The sequence below is a fragment of the Phalacrocorax aristotelis genome, chromosome 1, assembly GCF_949628215.1.
Source record: "Phalacrocorax aristotelis chromosome 1, bGulAri2.1, whole genome shotgun sequence".
Taxonomy (NCBI): Eukaryota; Metazoa; Chordata; class Aves; order Suliformes; family Phalacrocoracidae; genus Phalacrocorax; species Phalacrocorax aristotelis.
The window spans coordinates 144,800,482-144,821,732 of NC_134276.1; the positions used below are offsets into that span (position 1 = coordinate 144,800,482).

The 21,251-nt window shown below is 35.4% G+C and overlaps 1 protein-coding gene across 14 annotated transcripts in view; it reads right to left on the reverse strand.

Moving 5' to 3' along the window:
• Positions 1-21,251, reverse strand: part of C2CD5 (C2 calcium dependent domain containing 5) — a 71,324-nt gene that overhangs the window by 8,652 nt on the left and 41,421 nt on the right. For 7 of the 14 annotated variants that reach the window (XM_075114096.1, XM_075114055.1, XM_075114087.1 and 4 more), the window contains 12 exons: positions 19,658-19,772; positions 16,918-17,106; positions 15,069-15,260; positions 11,964-12,150; positions 10,769-10,933; positions 10,302-10,442; positions 7,258-7,321; positions 3,761-3,822; positions 2,678-2,776; positions 2,168-2,257; positions 1,287-1,374; positions 134-220 (listed from right to left, as the gene is read on the reverse strand). In XM_075114096.1, the coding sequence (XP_074970197.1) occupies positions 134-220; positions 1,287-1,374; positions 2,168-2,257; positions 2,678-2,776; positions 3,761-3,822; positions 7,258-7,321; positions 10,302-10,442; positions 10,769-10,933; positions 11,964-12,150; positions 15,069-15,260; positions 16,918-17,106; positions 19,658-19,772 (1,479 nt within the window). The remainder of the gene's footprint in view (positions 1-133; positions 221-1,286; positions 1,375-2,167; positions 2,258-2,677; positions 2,777-3,760; positions 3,823-7,257; positions 7,322-10,301; positions 10,443-10,768; positions 10,934-11,963; positions 12,151-15,068; positions 15,261-16,917; positions 17,107-19,657; positions 19,773-21,251) is intronic. The other 7 variants (XM_075114117.1, XM_075114077.1, XM_075114067.1 and 4 more) reach the window with 2 other exon arrangements.

Below are 21,251 nucleotides of genomic sequence, written 5' to 3' on the forward strand. Positions count from 1 at the left end.
ACTCTCAAAAAATGTGACTTCGGGAGTGAACATAACCATTATGCTCAGGTAGCAAAAGATTTTTAAAGTGTGTGAAAAGTACAGATATTTTAAAGCTACTGCAACAATGAAAGAGAACTGAAAATTAACTGACCTTTCGCTGGTGAGAATGGTTGAGAAGCAAGGGGATCAGAGCAAAGTTCCAATGGAAATTGTAGCTGTTCTTCATTGTCTGTAGATGCTTCAAAGAAAGCATACCCAACTGATAATTAACCTCCAAAAGAAGATTCACCAGTAATAATAAGCACTACAGATTCAATTTAGTCAGATCTGACTGGAACAGATTTTTTTTCAGCATATGCATATAGTGGTGCAATTTTGTATGAACAGTTAAGATGTCTGACAAGAAATCCAGCTGCAAAATTGAACAGAACCTGCGTTCCACTGAACAGGATTTAATTTAGTATTTTCAGGAAGAAGTATTAAGTCAGTTCATGTACTTTAGATTTGATTCTGCAGCTGGATCTGAGTTAGCTATACATTACAGTAAAAAGTGAATTATTTCACATAAAACAAACATTTTACTGTTACTGTTTAAGAAGTAAGGTGTAACTAATGTTTTAGAAACATATGGCTCTGTTCTACTACCTAATTCCATTCTTCAGAATGGGGTATCTTCAAAGTTCTGTCTAAATTCCCATACCCAGATTGCATACATACATTTCTAGCATAAGAGGGTGCTTCATTAGCAAGATGACATATGCAGACTGCAGTAGTCTCTTCTATTCCCTCCCATAATGCTATATGCTTCATTGACCTCCAAAAGTATTACTGACCTACTTAAGGGTTTTTTGTTAGGTTTTTCTGAAATACTATGAATAATTTATTTTCTGCCTTCTTGACGTAAGGACAAAATTTGCTACTTATAAGAACAAGTATTCTCTAAGGACTTACATCACGTTTCAAAATACAACGGAAAAAATGTCATCTTCTGTTACACTAATTCTTTAGAGAAAAATAGTCAAAGAAAGATGGTCATGGAATAAGGACATACCAAATATTTTTTTCATGTTACTGTAAGTTTGTTGGTTATGTACAAGCAAATACCTAATACTTGATAAGTAAGTGATCCTGCTGGAGGTCACATATATGAACTCTAAAAACGTCTATGTTATGACTTCACGTTTTTACAGAACTTCCCTGTAAAAATGTGTATATGAAACTGAAATATGTAGATTCATTAGATACTCGGGGGAAAAAGGGAAAGGAAAAGATTATCTCATCTTTACATGCCTCATGACATTTACCTCTTTGCTGTGATTTTTCTGTAGGGGCTTTGTTGGCTTGTAATGCTTGGTTTTTGTCAAATGTAATTGCAACAGCTGTGACTGCAATCTGCAAATCAGAAATATATGGCATATTAGGTAACTTCATCTCTTGTGCAATCTGCAAAAATAATATTTCAAAAAAAACCAGCCTTTTTCACAGAAAAATAATAGGGGACAAAAAAAAAAAAAACATTTAAGTAGACATATTTAAAACTCTTCACAGCAGAGTGTAAAAGGTAATACTAAGCTCCATTGTCAGAACATACACCTGACAGTGTTTGTCCCACACTTATGATTTTGTCCATCAGTTCTTTCCTTCTTTCTTGGTGATCCAACATAAAGAAGAATCATAAACTCATCATCGTTGTATTTGTAAGAGAGAGAAAGAGATGTTTAATTGATCACAAGAATGATGCTATACTTCTAAAGAAAACATTTTATTTAAAATTAATGAAGTATATTGCATCATCTTGAAACTGAAAGAAAAATAAATGAGACCATTATAATGACAGCATACTTCAAAAACTAGTGTGCCATATTCTTGTAGTGTATGTGGCAACACCTTTTAATGGATTATCTAGCCAGGACTTTTTGTTTCCTATCTAACTGAAAAGATACACACTATCAAGATGCACTGTACTCATGAAAGGCCAGGTAGTCCCATGATTCTCAGAAGTGGTGAACTCCATAGGTCATCCTTTTTCTTCACTGAAGATTATGGCCTTAAGTTTTACTTCAGAGTTCACCAGACATACTAGTAAATGAAATCCTAGCCTAGTTTACTCTGAGCAGCAAATGTTATTTGAAGGCCAAAGCTGGCATGCCTATACGCTGAAAGTCAAAAGAAGCAGTTTACTTACCTGAACTAATTCGTCCTCTGGTAGAGCAACTGTAAAATTTACATGACAAAGGCAGCAGGGAACCATAGATCGTAGCTTAAAATACAAGCTCTGTTGAAGACAAGACATTATTTGTGTTACTCTAAAAAATGTATGGTTTATATCAGAGAAATTGAAGATCAAAACTCTTTTCAGAGTAGAAATCATCTAATCATGTTAATTTCTTCTTTAAGAAGAATTACAGGTGTGAGAAGTCAGGATAGAATGCAATCTGCTGTGTATCAGTCTTTGGATTTCTGTTTCTACATACACTACCAATCAAAGGACTCATTCTGATTCAAAAAGCTTGGAACTCCTTAATATATTAAGAAGAATTGATCTATCTTTAGAGCAGCTTACAAACTAACTACAGACACTTTGTAGTCTAATTCCAGAAAGTAATTATGAAGAAAATGTTATTTTCAGTACAGCCTATTTTTACTTTGCTTCCATTTGAACAAGTCAAAAAAATGCTTGAAATAAGATTCTTACCTTCAACAGATTCTCACAGAGATCATTGAAGTTCTTATTAAGTGTTTGATTTGTTAGGTTAATGTTGCTTAATCTGGATACTCTTACTGCTGTGAACATCTGAATTAGAAACAAACACACTTATTTTTTTTCCAATACATGCCTGTATGTTATATTTAATAACAAAACAAATTCATAAAATTGACAAATCATGCATAACATTGGGGGGTGGGGGAACTGTAGCAACAGTAAGTCAATTAAAGTGCTTATTGCCTTTTGTAAAATGTCATGAGCAAGTTTTCTGTAAACTAATGTATATTAATATATTGAACAAGTGATTAAGCAAGATATTAAATACTCCGTGTTCTTTTTACTTCCTTCATAAAGGAGTCATTCCACCTGCTATGTATTTTGTCATCTGCTGTTGAAAATTATGTATTAACCACGTACAGCAACGTAGACAATAATGGAGCGTCATACAGATACACAGGCAATCCCCTCAACCTCAGAGCACGCTGCTGATGCAATCATATTGTTTTCAGGTTTGAGCTGTGCCTCCCAAAGCAGAGTCTTGCATTGTGCCAATTTAGTGTAAAAGCTCACTTAGATAGATCTGGTTTAACTCTTATATGTGAGACTGAATTGTGTCGTACAAACATGACCAAAATGTTTAAACTTATTTATAAATGGAATTTACTCACTGTATTGCTTTTATCTAATTCTTATTTATCTTAACCTCTTAATGTTATCATATTCAGTATTTCACACTAAGTAACACAGTCGTCAACTTGTTTAAGAGGCTTCAAAATCGAGCCAAGCTCCTAAAAATGCCCAAAACCTTGAAGTTCATATTTACTGCAATTATTTTCTAATTTTTACATTTTTGTACCAGGTTCTCTGTTACATAACAGCACTGAAAAACACCACAAAGAAGCAGGTTCTTGTATCCTATTTTTCTTATCAAAATACTTCTTTTGTTTCTGACACAATAGTACCCTTTCAATTTATCTTTCCAAATTAGTCATCTCATATATATTTAAATTACTACAGCATATTTCAACAGAAATTGGGAAAAAAGTTTTAATTTTCTTTTAATAACCTTACTTGAATTTCTGGTGTCCAGTTATTTATACCAGGCATAATTTCTGTGTTGCAACTGTAAAAACCTGTAAAGAAAACGTTTGAGGAAAACGATGTGGCACACTGAAAAATAAAAATACTTGTAAAGAAATATGTGACCTTACTTGATGTTTTGCCAGTATTTTCCCTCATGTGTTTTTGAATATTGAACAATATACCAGAAATAAAACCAACATTCAAAAAACAGACGTAGCACCTGAAGAATACAATGTAACATACAAAAGAAACACATGCTTGCTGTTATTCAGACTGCAGTGAAAAATTGGGTAGGAAAGATGGAACTCAACACTTCTGAAAAACCCCACTAATTCACTACAGGATTCTTATTCTGAATATTTCTTCAACTGCCAAAAAGAAAGGCCAGAAAAATCATCATGCTGGGGAACACGACAGAGGCTACAATGGCACGAAATTAAACAGTGACAGTTGCTCCCCCTGCAAACTTGGTAACTCACGTTATCTGATGCTAAGACTAATTGGTGAGACACGCTCCCTGACTGCTTCATGGAACAGTTCCTTGTGGAGGCCACAAAACAAGAAACTTCTGACTAGTTGCTCCTGAGCAGGGAGAAGCGTCCAGAGAAGTTTTGTAGCTCTGGTCAAGATATACTTAGGCATTCTTATATGAAGGGCAAACACTCAAAATCCACTAGTGCTCTGCCTAGTTTCTACTAAGCAAACTACATACAAATGAAGAAACTTATTAAAAAGGTGTGACAGGAAAATCTAAAAAGCTAACCTTTGACAGCAGAGAGACGCTTTAAAGATACCCCCTAGAGACTGAGTGCAAATACATAGCACTTACTAACAGAGACTTGAAGACAACAAAAACCAAAAAGAAAAGTGTAATAACTAAACAGCAGGGTAAGAAAAGTTATAAACAGTAAATAGGCAATGCTGAATATCTAAAGATACCGCTAAATGAGCACAAAAGAGAAAGATCTAGTAGGGCCTATGTAAATGCACAGAATAGCCTAGAAAATAAATTCTGTAGCAGCTTGCAGAAGTTATAAATATTAATAGATTTTCTTTCAGAACATCAAAAGCAGAAATCTTGTTGAAGAGTCAAGGAAGATATAGAAAGCCTACGCAGAGATGATAACACAATAGTGGAAAACATGCAGCTTTTTTTTTTTTTTAAAATCTATGTTCACTGCAGTAGTGGAGGTTTCCACAATAGTGCAAAACCAGGCCCTTGTTCATTTTTCAGACAACCTGTCTCAAGCAAAAAGTGTCTGAAAGAGATAATGAACAAATAGACAAATGAAAGATAAGGATTCATATGAACAACAAGAAAGGCAAAAGATGAAACAGCTGATTAATCGGCATTGAACTACCCCACCACTATAGAGAGGATTCTTTAATCTTCAGGTAGCGAGGAGCTTTTAGTGACTGGGACCTACTAATTTGCCTAGTACCGGTATCTGTATTACCAGTCCATAGAAGCTTTTCCAGAAAATTTAGTTCATTGGCAGATGGAAAAACAAGACACTGCAGAGGACCTGATACCACTTTTCTAAGTAACAGTCATGGCTCGCAAGCTAACAACAAGCATGTAGACAAAAAGCATCTGACTGATACAGTCTAATTCAGACATCAAAAAACAGTTGATAAGATCCTTCACTGAGGACTCTAAGAAACTAATATGCTGAAGGGTAGAATGGAGTACCATTGAAGGAAACAGAATTGTTAAAAGACTGTAAACAGTGGGTCAAAATAAATGCTCGATTTTCACAGTGGAGACGTCTGTAATTCAGGATTGTATGCTTCAAACACATCTAAAACTTATCTGCAAGAGAGGATAAAATGAGATGACTGCTGATGGCCTTATCTTAGCATAGTAAAATTAACAGCAGCAGGACCTAACAATGGACAATCGATGAGGAATGAAAGATTTGGTAGTAATAATAGATAAATATAACAAGGATAGTTCAGAGCTCAATAGTACTCAAAATGATAAACACTGATACCGATTATTAGGAAGGGAACAGATACATGTTCAGAAGAAATGTGGGGAAACTCACAAAAATAAGAGAGGGAGGACAAGGACAACCAAATGTACACAGCAACTTCCATATAATGGACAACTACATCGGTCTCTTATCCAGATCCAGGAGTTCCACTGTGGAGGATATGACAGACACCTATACAACCACAAATAGCATAAAGACTGACAGAAAGCAATGCTTCGCTGTTCTTCCCAGTGTAAGAAAAAGAAACCAAAGAAGGTCAGTGGCTGATACAAACCAAGCATGAGAAGCTGGCTCTTACATAGGTACAGATCCTGATGCAAAAATTCTACGAACACTGAGGGCGCGCATGAGCTCAAAATGCAAACCACTAAATATATAGAAAAGTCTGACAAAGGCTATTGTTTACAAAGACAGTAACCTTCTTTCAGGATGCTGTTGAACTATGAACTGTTAGCATACTATTCTGTGGGGCTTTTATTCCCCCCCCTTGCTCTTACATCAATGCAATATGCATTCTCACCTGATCCCTATCAGGGAGCGGACATTGAGTGATTCAGTTCACCTCCCCCTATGTTGGATTCTTAAATACTTTTTAAATGCAGACAACGAAATGAACACCTCACAAAGTTCTACTGCCAGCAATGCAGCCCCCAACATTCGTATGTGTACTGTGAAGTAAAAAGACATTGATTTCAAGTCTCATGATTGAATTTTGAAAGTTGTACACTATGATCAGTTCTATGTTCTCAGGTTGCAACACTTTTTAAAAATACATCTATAAAACCACTGAAGAAATTAGGAACCACCCTATTTCTTTCATTTCACTTCACTGCCTTCTACAGAAAATGACCAATACTGACTTGGATAAAAATGCTGTGGGTGATTTAAGAATTTTAAATAATTTTGAAACTTTTTTTTTTTTTTTTTTTAACAGCAAAGACTATAAATGCAGGGAACACAAAGACTTAAATTGACACTATGGCACAACCACAAAGCAAGGAAAATACACTTGTTGAACAAGAGTACTATACGGTCAAATTGTTCACTTTAAATAACATTCTTGGAATACAACATCAATGTCACATTATATGGCTACAAATAATTAAAGAACATTCTGTTCTCTGCACTTCTACTTTCATTGACCCTGAAGCCTACAAATTAGCTATTCCGTCTAAAAGCCTTCAGAAACTGATATACTAGTAGAAAAGATCCAGATGTTATACCCATACGAAGTAACAACAGTACAAATCAGTAAACTATAAAATGCCACGTAAATACTGTTTACTTCAGTTTTTGATAAGCAACAGTCCACATAAAAGGCTTAATGCCTTGTTTTTCACAGGTATATCTGACAAGCTAAACACTTCAAGAATATTTTCACTGTTACTCTTAACCTGTTTTTTTGTTTGTTTGTTTAAATAAAAACAGACCTATTTTGTCATTTTGCAGTCTACAGTATAAATTAGAAAAATATGTTTTTAACTATACCAGAAGGTGGTGGAACATCTGTCAGTAAAGAATGCACGTCTTCCATTGCATCTGTATCATCAATCTGGAAAAAGGAGTAATTAATTAAAATCATGTTGCTGCTCCAGTCAGAAGTCTCAAAGATGTAAAATCTTTGTCATCAAGAGATCTAGATCCGTCAGCTAAGTTGAGATTTTAAAAAAGGATCCCATCAGTCAGACCTCTGAATCTTAACTAGCAGCCTATGATATGCTTAACACTTGAAAAATACTTCCCTTCATTAAATTGTATTAAAAATAAAGCAATGCGCACAGAACACACAGTAACTACAGTAGATAAGACAAGAATGATAAAAAGATAATTTTTAAAACAATTTAAAATGCTGAACAAGTTTCCACACAACTTACAACTTTTTCCAGTTAAGGACCTTTGGCTACTATAGCTCTCATAAGGTATTATACTGATGTGGTCATTCTCTGCCTATTCCAATGACACATAAAAATCTTTCCAGTTTAAAAACCTTGCTTAGTATGAACAGAAGATCAAACAGGAAAAGGTAAACTTGGGGATTATTAGCTTTTCCTATCCATATAGCCTCTACTCCATCCAATCTCTAAAGACTTCCGTTATTATAGATCAGAACTGAGAGCGTATGTGCCCTGCTACTTTCTGTAAATATTTCTGTGTCATTTGTCTTTAGGTTCATTCTGCCTCATTGATCTGCAAGGGATCCAAGTTTACCTCTAACTTCCAACATTTTCTTATCAAGTATTTTGGAAATTGTTTATATTTTAACTCCAATATCAAAGGGTTCTCTGTCAGGTGTTGTTTCTCCTTCTCCTTCCCCCTGTCAAAGTACGAGGAGTCTTTTTTCTTCCTCCAGAAAAGATACAGACAACCTTACCATAATTGCCCTCCCAGTATCTCTTAGCCTTTCCTCATCACAGTGAATTTTTTACCTCTTTTTCTTACATATTTCCAGCGAACAACAATTTTACTCTTGAAAGTTTGGAGTCAGGAGCTTCACTAAAGCTCCTGGAATATTGTTTCTGATATCCAATTTCTTAACAAAGACAGAGGTAAGTGGTTCCACAGATAAATAGCCCTTTTTTCTCTTAAAAAAAATTAACTACCAGAACACAGGGATGCATCTTCTAGGACCCACACATTCATGTAATATAAACCAGTAAATGACGGTCCTTAAAAATCAGATCTTATTTTTCTTGCTAACTTTAGCACCCTTTATAATGTACTCTATAGTACACTACAGCGTACTTACATTTTTCCCTTCCACATGGAGATCTCCTCCTAGTCCCCCAAGTGCATATACTACAGTTAATAAATAAGGTAGAAGGAAGAATTCTTTAAAACTGTAAAAAAGGGCTGAACTCTGCTTGCAGTATATAATGCAGTCCTTAACCAGTTGATCTTTGCTTATAATGTATCAAGCTTCTTTATGAGGCAACCAGACAGAAGTAGTATGCAAAGCTTTTGTTATTGCTATCTCTCTTCTATTTCACAGCCTTTAGAAGTGAAATGGAGGCTGGGCTTATGTTTTTCCAGTACTTTTCATAACTTGCAGTTATGGGAGTCTCTTGCAGTGTAACAGGTTTTGGGTTGTTTCTTTTCATGCCTTCCACAATCCTTTGTTTTTACAAAGGCATTCGTCTCTTTGCATTTATCAAAATATTTTCTCATTGGCCTATCCATTTCAATATAGTGCCTCAGAGAGCATCGTAACTTTTGTTTTGAGGATACAGTTTCAAACCTGTCAGTCTACACAAATGATGATATTGAAACAAAAACAAAAACCTGTTAAGACCGGCTGAAAAAAAATCACTTGATGAAAACTGTCCTTGTTTCCTTTTTAAAGTGAGAGTTAACTAGCAAAATTACTTTTAGGGTCTTCCTAATTTACTTACTTTTATGCTAGTATACCTGTAACATACTGGAGAGCAAAAGTTTATGCAAAGAGCAGAAGTACCAACCAATCTGAATTTATTATACCAACACCTCCCAACCTGTTATTTTTTCATTGTCCTTTCCTACCTGTTTTCAAATGAACTGCTGTTACAAGGCTCTCTTATTCTCCCTATCTACAACCTTTCTTCCATATTATTTTCTATGAAGATAGTGATTTGTGAAGATTAACATAAAGGTAAGTCTTGTAGGTACCTTAGGCTGCAATTACAAGGCCATAATTTAATTAAATTGTTTTCTTTTTCTTAGTCTAGGACAGGTATTTTAACACCTGGATCTACAAGAAGATGATCAAAACTCTAGCCTTCTTTATTACTTGGCTCCTTTCCTTCAAAATTGTATATTTTACATGACTGTTGAAATAGCATCTTTGAATTTTAGTGAATAGAGAGGTAAAAAAAAATCTATGTTCTTCATCTATAGGCATTGTTCTTGTTTCTAGTTGTAGCTGTAGAAAGAATTGGAAGGTATTCTCTGAAGTTGTAAATTCTGGGAACTCTGAAAAGCACTGGCTGAAATTCAGAAACACAAGTCTTTTTTATGTGTTCTCTTGACACATGTGGTTTTTTGAATGCTTTGAATATTACCAGTTCTGGAAACTAATAATTCTGAATAACCAACTATAACAATAAGAGCTTTGAAATGGAAAGAATATAAAAGCTTTTTCTTTGCTAAATATAAAGTGTGGCAATACAGAACCTCAATGTTTATAAAAATATACCTAAGTTTTGGATCAGTCATGACTGCTGCTTGAAGTAGGCAGGACAGTATTTCTTAACAGCTCTTAATTATTATTCTAGATATTGCTACATGTTCATGAATAGCAGCGCAATCTTTTTTTCAGATATTGTCCCTAGGCATAATATAGCCATGCTTTAAGCAAACTGATTAAGAGAGACAATGCAAAATCCAATACTTAAGTTATATATAAATGTTTTCCATTTTGTATCAGTAGAAAATATTAAGAACTATCTTTGAAGATGAGTTAAACAAAACATAACACCAACCAAAAACTTTCCCCTGTTTTTTTATATATATTCAGGCAAAAAGAAGCATGAAAATAAGTACTGAAAAATATATGTTACCTCCAAGACAAAAGCATCCTTTTTCCCATGTGAAAGGTCTAGCTCTGTAACTTCGTCCGAGCTTTCTGACTGAGATCTTAATAACCTGGAACGTTGTCTTGGCTCTGGAATGGGAGACCCAATGATTTCTTCAGGTAGCTCCTAAAAGGATATAAAAATCAACAGTTGTTCCATGTAGCTTAGAAATAGTTTCAATTATAAGCAATTTGTTAACAGTTCTAGTAATCAGAACATTCTGAAAATAATTTTACTGAGAAATAAATCTAAGTAAGTACAAACTGATTTGAGTATGTGGCTTAAGAGATCTGAAAATTCCAGTAGGTTCCCAAAATATAGTGAAAAGAATCTCTATTTAAAAACAACTTATGTTCTGAATGATTCAGTCAACAGGAATTCATGGATATTCATGGTGTATAATTGTTTGAACCAGAATGCTTTACTTTTAAGAATATAAAAGCTTTACTTACTGGAGGATTAATCTCATAAAGTTCCTTGTTTTTTGCTATTGTATCATTTATTTTCTTTTGCATATGAGATATATGCTGCTCATAGGTGCCATCATTTGGAGTCTTCCCAGCAATCTGAATACCACCAGGTGTTGGCAAAGCTGCTAGATACACACCTGTCGCAGACTTTCAAGAAGTCATTAAGAAAAATTACAATTACATGAGCATATACTTATAATATTTTCATATTAACTTCTCCATAATGTTTACGCTAAGATGAGCAGCATTGTAACATGTACATTACAGTATGATCTCTTCCCATAAAAAATGGATATCTCTCTCCACTTACAAAACCCCTCACTATTCTTTTAATAAACTCTCTCCTTCTCATGGGTCTTTTCCATGGTGGGGCTCTTGACTTACCTAAGAGTTCCAAACAAAGTATGAATTAAAACCTCTGTTCTAGTATATTTTGCATGAGCAAGCGATGAGCAAGGATTTAAGACTTGGCCAAACCATTTACAGTATCACTGAAGTTGTGACAATCACATTTCTATTCACAGAAAACAGATCATCAGTTCAGACGAAAGAACACGCAAGCCAGTCAATATTACCCAAGCATCCTCTCTCTTAAACTGGTACAGGTAGAAGCAGCATCATTATTCTAACCCACATCATTATTCTAACCCACGTGACAGAATGAGGTTAGCAAATATTGTTAATGAATGTTTCCCAACTATCTCTAAGACACTTCCAATCTGTCATCTACTTCTTCAGTGCAGGCAACAGACCTTTCTTTTGTTGGCAACTAATCAAAAGATTTATTGAGAGACTTAATTGACCTTATTTGTCATGGAACTGTAATGCAACTTGAGGAATAGGGACCTTTTTGACAAGACCTTTAAAGAACACAATAATTTTTCTACAATTTATGCCATTAAACCATTTTAAAGTTTCTTTTCCTCTCGTGCCCTTTCTAATAATCTTGCCCCCTAACAGAGTTTCAAGATATTCAAATCTTTTTTTTCTGGTGCTGATATACAGTCTCTCCTGATTTGTCAACAGTTAGACACATCATTCCTTACCATCACTTCATTTATCCTCAAAATGACATTTTAATATGTCTAGTTACTCTGAATTCCACAACACTTGTATGGCTTTGTGTCCTGAAAAAATACTGTAAGCAAAGGAATCCCAAGATTAAAACTGTACTTACTGCCAACCCCATTAGCATATTTTCACCCACAGTGATCTGAATTCTCAGCCCAAACAGAGCATTCATTCCTCTCAGCTTAAGTTTATTCATCAGTTGAGTGTGCACTTCATATTCCATAAATGGCAAGAGATTGCTGATAGATGTTGCATTTGCTTCAGCTTGAGCTTTCTTCTTTAGACGGCATAACCTGACAATACAAAACAGCACATGACATCAGCAGATAAACAGTTTTAATGGACTGTTGAAGACAGAAACTGATCACAGGATATTTTGATTTTTTTCCCTCATTGTATAACCTAATAAAATCTGTTTCTTTTTAATATATTTTAAAATCCTGTAGAATATTCAACTCTCATGAGGAAGATCAAGATAGACTGAGACACTGAGTCTCAATAAGTAAGATTTGATTTTCATATTTAATAGGAAACTGTCTATTTATATTAACAATAAAAATGGGTAACATAAAATATAAACTTATAAAACAGAACAGTACACAACCTAAAGCAACATTCAAAAATATTCCTTATCAAAGCAGAACACAAAAATTACAAGTACTGTATTTTTGTAAATCACTGAATGACTGGAGACAGAAGTGTCATATCTCCTTTCTTAAAACATGCTTGAGGACTGTTATCAGACAGAAACAACATGCATCAGACAGGGTTTTTTGTCATAACAGTCTGACAGCACCAAATAACTATGCAATGTAAAGAAGTTTTCTACAGATTCCAGATAACTATCTACTCGATGTTTGGCTGAATATATTAATAATCCTACCATATAGCAGCAGCTCTTTAAAATTTGCCCTGCTCACTCTTGTCAAAACAAATACTGAAGACAAACACAACTTCTTTAAAATTGCAAGTTGTCTGGGATTTGATAAACACCCCTCCACAAAAATAGATTATTTCAAGGGACAGTTACTGCAGCCCTTTTCAGCTGAGCCTCAGAACTGATGAGGTGTATTCTTCTAGATTGCTGCAACCATAAAATAAAATGTCAGTTCTTTACAAGAACTACCTGAGACTGTCTTATTTGAAAATTTGTGTTTTCATCTTTTCTCCTACTAAGACCCCAAATGCAAACATCTATTTCTGTTTCTGCAAACCTTTTAAACACTTCAGGTACAAGAACAGGAAGTTACATCTACTGGTAGAGCTTTTCAAACTCCTATTAATACAGTTATTCAAGGCATACTTTGGAATAAAGAAAAAACTGAGTGCCCTCACAGCTCAAGCATTAACCAGACAAAAATACTTATTTTAAAAGAATAAAAGAAAGCGAATTGAAGTCCCATCTCTGACTATATTATGTTAGTCACATTCCACTCTTTGGGTTTAGTCCTGTAAGCTGAAATTCAAAACCCACACCAGTGTAATGACTGCCTACTTTCAGTGACAAATTTTTGTTCAAAAAGAGCATGACAACTGTACTTTTTAGTGATATGAACTGACAACACTTTCTTCTAAGGACCACATTTATTACATGATCAGGAAAACACAGTAAAACACAGTAATCCACCCAATCATAACAAGTTCACCTCAAAATCTAACTATAGTTTCAGGTCTTTTTTTTTTTTGGGGGTGGGGGGGGGGTGGGGGGGAAGGGGGGGGGGAATGTTTGAGGAATCATTCTAGAGAAAATGGGATAACTGCAAGTGCACCAGAGACAGATCAGGGACCACTGTGTGACACAAAGTCAATTTCCACAATGGTGCTGGAACACAGTTTAATCATACAGAAAACACCAAAGGAGAAGCACAGAACATGTATCTTTACAGTAGCTCCAGTAATTCTGCTCTAGCAGAAGTCAGAGAATGATAATCATAGGATCACAAAAAAAACCCCCAAACCAAAAAAAAAAAAACCAAACCCCTCAGGTGAAAAAGGCCCTCGGGAAGTCTCCAGTCCAGCCTCCTGTACAGACAAAGCTATGTCAACTCTGAGCTCAGACTAGGATGCTCAGAGCTTTATCCAGTCAGCTCTTGAAAACTCCCCAAAGATAGAGACTGTGCAGCCTCCTAGGCGATCTGCTCTACTGCCTGGCTGTCTTCATGGGTAAGTATTTTTTCCTTATATCCACTCTGAATCTCTCTTGCTTCAGCTTAGGCCCATTGTCTTTCACTCTCCCACTGTGCAGCACTGTGAAGACCCTGGCTACGTATGCTCCACGACCTCCTTATAGGCACTGGCAGGCTGCTATTAGGTCTCCCTCAATCCTTCCTCTCTCCAGACTGAACAAGTCCAACACCTGCAGCTTCTCTTCATAGAGCAGGTGCCCTTTACTGCCTTAGTGGCCCTCCACTGAACTTGCTCTGGTTTTCTGATGTCTGTCTTACTCTCAGAGGAAGACAAAACTGGGCAGGTATCATATTGTCCAGTCCAATTCATTCTGGTGTACGTGGCAAACTTGAAGAGAATGCAGTCCACCATCCCCTCGACAACATTAAGATGTTGAACAGAGCAGGTCCCACTGCAGACTCTACCGTACTTGTAATGGCCATCCAGGTAGGTGACGAACCATAAACCACTACCCTCTCAGCCCAACCATCCACATGTAGATGGCCACCCATACAGACTGTACATACCTAACCATTCCTTCTTCCCCACTGTAAACCACCTTACTCCCTTTCCCAAATTCAAATGCCACAGCATAAACTGGACATAGCCAACAATTCTACAGAGATTCTGTTCAGTTATGGACATCAGCACAGAATTAACACAAGTGACTTAAACAGCTCATTGGGTTCCCAGTGCAATAGCTGTATCTGACCACCTCAGCAGTCCCAAACAGCAGGTTAAAGCATGAAAACTCTTAAATTCAGGCAGACAAAACACAGCCATTGCCATAGGCATTAAAAAAAGAAGGCAGAACATTTACCAGATGTCCATCAACATCGATAAGTTACCAGGTGTCCATCGGCAGACATGACATGTAACACGGGGAGGAGAAGGCTGTCCTTCTCGTCCTGTATCCTAATACACTGTCATTAATTCCTAGCATTTCAACATAACAGTTTAAGGTTTGATGACATACTGGATTTTAGCAACAGGAATCCTTTCAAAGATCTCCAAAACTCTACCAAGAAAACGTTTTGATAGATACCTGGCTTGAATCAGACATCCCTTCCCAATAACTATTGCCTCTACAGGAAGATCAATTGTGGTGAAAAGGACATCGGGAACCTTTTGTTTCCTGCAGTTGTAACAATAAGTGAGGTGAGCGGGGAATGGCATGTTCAGTTCATCATATGGTATATGACAAAATCCGCAACCTGGTGGTGAAGCTTCTTCAATCCTAAAAATACATGATGGAGAACATACTTAAAACATCTGCATCTTATTAACAATGATCAATACGCGCACATGTGTATAAACACCTACAGATACCTACATAAATCATACACTGCAGCTATACTCTGTTCCATTATACCAATATGACAAGTATTGCATTTTATGAATTAGAAGAATAAAGTTAGGCTGCATACTACTAGCTAAAATGCTATGAATAAAACTTGCATTGCAGCTTGTTATGCAGGGATCAAGAAGTAGTACATACAGCAAACGACAATTTATATAAACCTAAAATATTACTGAACTGGTATGATTTTTAAATGTAGTCCATGGTACAACAGTTGTACAGTTAATCTGTTGTACCAAATACAATGAAAAGCCTCTTTTACATGGATTGTGTCCAAAAACCTATACAAAACTAATGAGCATAAACAACAAACCAACCATCCTACTGAGAAGCAGCACAATATATATTAACATTGTAAGAACAGCAAGATTATTTCCTAAAATGAGGTATTAGGTAAAACTTGTTATTTACTTAGAACACTTAGTTCCACTCCCCCATAAGAAATATCCAGGAATGACCACTATAAAAATATGACAAGGAACACATAGGCTAACTGCATCGCTGCAAATTTTTTCTGTTTTACATAAACAATTCTTCTCAGTGAATTTTGAAGAGATGCTTAAGCAAATCTGGCAGATTTGGAACATTAGTTATCATACACCTGGGCAAATATATTTTGTCACAAACATGGGCTTTGTCTGTTTAGTTGTTCTACCTTCCTTTGGCATTTCTAATCTATGCCAAGTCACATAGCAGCACCAAAAATACATGTTTTGATAAAAATGCAATTTTCTTCATATTATGAACATGACATTTCTTTCTCTCTATCACATAGTGAATACAGAAGCAAACATTTTTGTTCTGTAGTTTTCAAAAGTCTATCTACACAAGAAGATAATGGTCTCCTGCTAACAAAGAAAAATAAATAATACTATGTTGGCAGGGTTATTATGGAAAAAGTAGTGCAAGTGCTAAGATGTAATAAATTGCCTTACTCTCGACTACAACAATCCCTTGAAATATTTGATGACTATCCTGAAGAACATATAATGAGTTACCATGATGCATTAGTTAATCTAATTATTTTTCCCAAAAATAACTGTTTGTCAATACTCATTCTTCAAATTTTATTTGCAAGAGCAGAAACAAAAGGCAACTTCATGTTTTTCCTTCAGTTTCATGATTTTGTTCATAAACTTCAACTAAAACATACATCTTTTGTAAAAATCTGGCACCATCTTTGTTTTACAACCAAGCTATTTTATCTCCCATACAGCTCTTACATAGCATAGAGCATATATACACATATATTACAGCCACAGCGGTTTTCAGCTTATGTAATTTATCATACATCTGTCATTTTTTTAATAGCGTGATATAAAGTTGAGAAAGATACCTGAAGAGTGGCAAAGAAAAAAAAACTGAGTTATGATCTGTGGTTAGTAGTCAAATGTGTTACCTTATTCAGACTGTTAGAAATAAAAACAGAATATCTAATTTGGTGTAGAGTTCCATTACTTCTGTTGTTGTTGTTGTTAGTGAAAAGCAGTAAAGTGGTTGGTCCCGCATCCTGCACTGTAATACTGTAACCTACCCTAATAGAGAAGAACTATCTTGGCTCTGAGGAAAAAAATCAACCTCTCCCTTCTCTGACCCTATGGAAAAGAAGCCAGGCTGCCATGACAACCTTTGTTCCAAACAGCCTTCCATGGTGCCATCCTGAAGAAACCTAGGGTTCAGTACAGCTGCTGTGCCAGACGCGGACAAAATACAGACCTCTTCACTATAAGAGAAAAGAATTACAACAAAGTGAATTCCTACTACTTAAGTGCTACTTTTATTTAAAACTATTAGATTAAAAGGCTGGACAAAAGTGTCAGTGAATTCAATATAACTACTAATTTTGTGCATTTGTGCAATGCTATCCATTAAATCTCACAAACAATCCTCTTCTGGTATTTAAACCATTGTATAAGAGATGCAGAAGGATTGAGCCGAAAGATTAAAGAGCTTTGCCCTGTGTGATAAATATGCTATAACATCACAAAGGCTAACCAGCTTTAAGTATGGATTTCAATACTATGCTTCATAATGCAAATAAGTCCAGCCAACCAACACAAGCAAAGAAACATTAAAAAAAAAAAACAAGGCATAATTGTTTACCAAAGTAAAATGGAAGTTGAGAGCCTCATCATCTTATAAACATTCATTCTCAAAATGAAGTTACAACACAACACTGACAAGGGTGCTTCTTGGAGGATAAAAAGCAGCAAAACAGTAAAATTTTACTATGAACAACGTACAGTGTACAATAACGGTACATTTAGCGTGTAAAGTAACTGACCGTATTCATGCATTAGCAGAGAAAGCTCTCAGAAGTGCAAACTATGATCACAGAGCTTTTAATATCTCTGAAATTGTTAAAGAAAAAAAAAATCTCTAACATTCAGTACTTAAAAATGCTATATTGGAAAAAATATGGAGAAAATTGTTCCCATATTTTCTAGAATGATACATGTGCCTTTTTTATTTGTTGAGTAATTTTTCATATATAACATGTCTGGCAGAGCAGTACTTACAGGCAGAGCTTTGCTCTTTAAGCATGAAATAAAGCTGAACTGGCTAGTAAGCACGGGAACTCAAACTATTTTATCAATAATCAAATACTACCACATTAAATTCCTTAAGAAAAATGAAAGTGTGAAATAACCCAATAACTGACAGCCCACCTATACTCTGTACATTCTTACCCCGTAGTTAAGGTAGGAAAAAAAGACAAAGTATACATGGTTTTTTACAAGGACACAGACAAAGGACTAAATCTTCCATTTTTAGTGCAAGTTCAACACTCTACGATGGAAACTTGCACACTGCAATTCTGAGATAAATATGGTCTTCAATACACCACGCAAGACAGGACATAACCATGCCAGACAGCATGAGGAATACAGACCATGCCTTGCCTGTAAAGTAAGTTTTCCTGTTTTCCTACTCTACTAGCACAAGCACTTGACTTCCATGTTAACTTTTCAAATGTTGTGGAAGATCAATATATTTGGTGGGTTTGGGTTTTTTGTTGTCGTTGGGGTTTTTTTGTGTGGTTTTGGTGGTGTGTTTTTTGGTGTTTTTTTCTTTCTTTTTTGGGGGGTGGGGGGGTTTACCTGCAGTGAAGCAATAAATGTGAAGGAGCAACAGATGTGAAGCAATCAATGCTGTGCCTCTCAGACTGATCGTTTCTGGTTATCTTCCTACTTTAACCAACAGATGGTGTGCACTCGTGAAAGTGCTGTATAACTTTGTACTTCTTTCTTTATCAATTGCAAAGTAAAATGAAACTTATTTTTCCATCTTCTCTTTAAAAAAGCAAATCCTTAGTGCTTTTTCTTTAAAGTATTTAGGCAAAATCAACTTGACAGAAAATAAATTCAGATGTCTGAGTTTGCTTCAGTTACTTTCCTAAAGCAATTCAAAACAACTAGTGAGCCAGAGCACTTTTCTGTTTGATACCAGACAGACTTGGCCCCAGGAGGAGCTCTTCATAGACTACCTTCCAGAGCTAGAAAGAGACACAAGCTTTCCTGGGCCAGAGAGAAGGATGAATAATCATTTCTTCCAGTCTCCAAGCTTCTCACAAAGTTTGTTATTAAGCCACCAAAATATACAAGATTGGAATTTTCTAAGCCAAGGGGAATACAGTAAGACACTGGAGTTTTGGTCTGAACAGGATATAGGGCTGGGGAATTTGACCTCAGAAAGCCTACCGCAGAGCTGCAGTTTAATATGTTAAACATTACTGTAGTGCTGAAAGAAAACAAAATAGTGACAGGCATTTTCCAGAAAGAAATCCAGAATGTTTACACCTAAGGTATTCTAGATCTATCAGACAGCACATTGTTCCTTTAACTTACAATTAATGCTTGTGCCTTAAGTTTGAAGTTTACCATTTAAGTACTGGTCTGCCAGTTGTTACCCAATAGTGAAACTGCAGTACATATATTTTTAGGAACAGTCTTAACTATTTAGGTAAATTAGAATTAGAAAACTTCATAGATAAATTAATATTATTACTATAAAAGCAAATATGTATGTTTGAAATTTTTTTTAAGTTGTAATGTTCATCACAAAAAAAATAAAACCAAATAAAAGCCCAAACTATAACATAATAAAAAACCCATAACAGTGATATCTCAGAAAGTTACTTTAACAAACCCTCTGAAGTAGGTATCCTAGACAATACCAACAACTTTGTTGAAACAGCTCATCATTTTTAATATGCTGAAGATGAAATAAAATGCCACATAAAATTTGGAAATGAAATCATCATCATGATTTACCAAATGCTAGTTGATTCACTGTAGCCCACTACAGCATGACAACCCAATGCCTTGGCATGGGATTTTATTTCTTGTCTGATTTCTGCCCACCATGCATCTCGTGTCTCTGGTTCATCTGAAAGACAAAGTATAAATCAGTTCACTATTCTGCACTATGTCAACACAAAGCTTCATGCAATTAATTTGAAGTCAAATTTTCATATCCGAACGTTCTGTTGTATCTCGACACCTTTCATTCCCTAGCTATTGCACTTCAAACAAACATTAACGGGGCTTTTTCATTAATTTTTTTTGTTTATGACCCCATGTGAACAGGTTCTGACAAATTCCTGCATTCTTGTTGTTGTCCACATGACAGATAACACCAAAATACTGTAGATACTGTTCCAGTCTTTACCCACTTGAAGACCATGCTGTCAGTTCCCAACAACATGAGAGCAGGATGTAACTTGCAATAAAGCACCACAGATACTCTGTAATATTGAAAAACTAGTAGTAGTAATGAAACTCTATTTGTAGTAATAAAGTAATATTTTACTTTGGTATACACTTGACATCTTTGAAATAAGCTCAATAGATTTTCCTACTGCAAGCAGTCCTCTCTGTTAACCATCTTTTAAAAACATTTGTTCAATACTCATCAAACACACAGCCCTGTGGTCCTTATTTCAGCACTTCTAACTTTGAGAAGCCATAGGTATTTGAAACTACCTCTACATTAACAACATTAAGAAATACAAGATGTATGTTGATAACGTATTTGTCGATGCTTTTTTGCTTCAGTATCCTGGCAACCTCACCTTCTGCCTGCCCCACCCCCAACGGATTCTAATTACCTTTGTTGCTTTTGATGTTATGTGTTAACATGTACCCTACCTGCTTTTCTTGAATACTACATGAAAAACGCAAGAGAGAGTGCTACTAGAATAAGTTCATGCAATCCATTTAACCATTCAGCAATTAGTTTCCCAGAACTAAAGCTCATCTTGCAAGCTTTTTACATATTAAGTCAATGAGTATTGTCATTTACAATCAGAGTTTCTCAAGTTTTTCCTCTTTCAACACAACTTACCTGTACCAATGAACTTAGCTGAAAACTATGTTAATTGTTGATACATAAAATAAGGGGAAAACCAATAAAAAACAATAGGCACTCAGCTGCTACAAAGGGTTCTGAGTAGACAGGTTCTTATACAATTTCCCTGAAATCAACTGAACTTTGCACAGATACAGACATCTAGCCATTGAGATCTCCTTGCTGAATCGTAATTTAAAATATCAGTGTGAGAACCTGAGGTTCATTGGGAACTAATTTTGCAATATCAGAAATATTTATAAATATAGTGTATGATAACCGTATATCATACATTACATTCTCTGACAACATGACAAACAAAAATGAAAGATGCAGATATACACATATTTTGAAATATACTGAAACGAAAATATTGTACGGCAAGATGTATTCATTCATGAATTTACTTCAATTTTTTATTTAGGACTAGGCTTTCAGCTTTCTAAAATAAACTCATCATTTTCTAATTTAAAAAAAAAAAGAGCACAGAGGTATTTATATTCAGCTATACCTTACTTT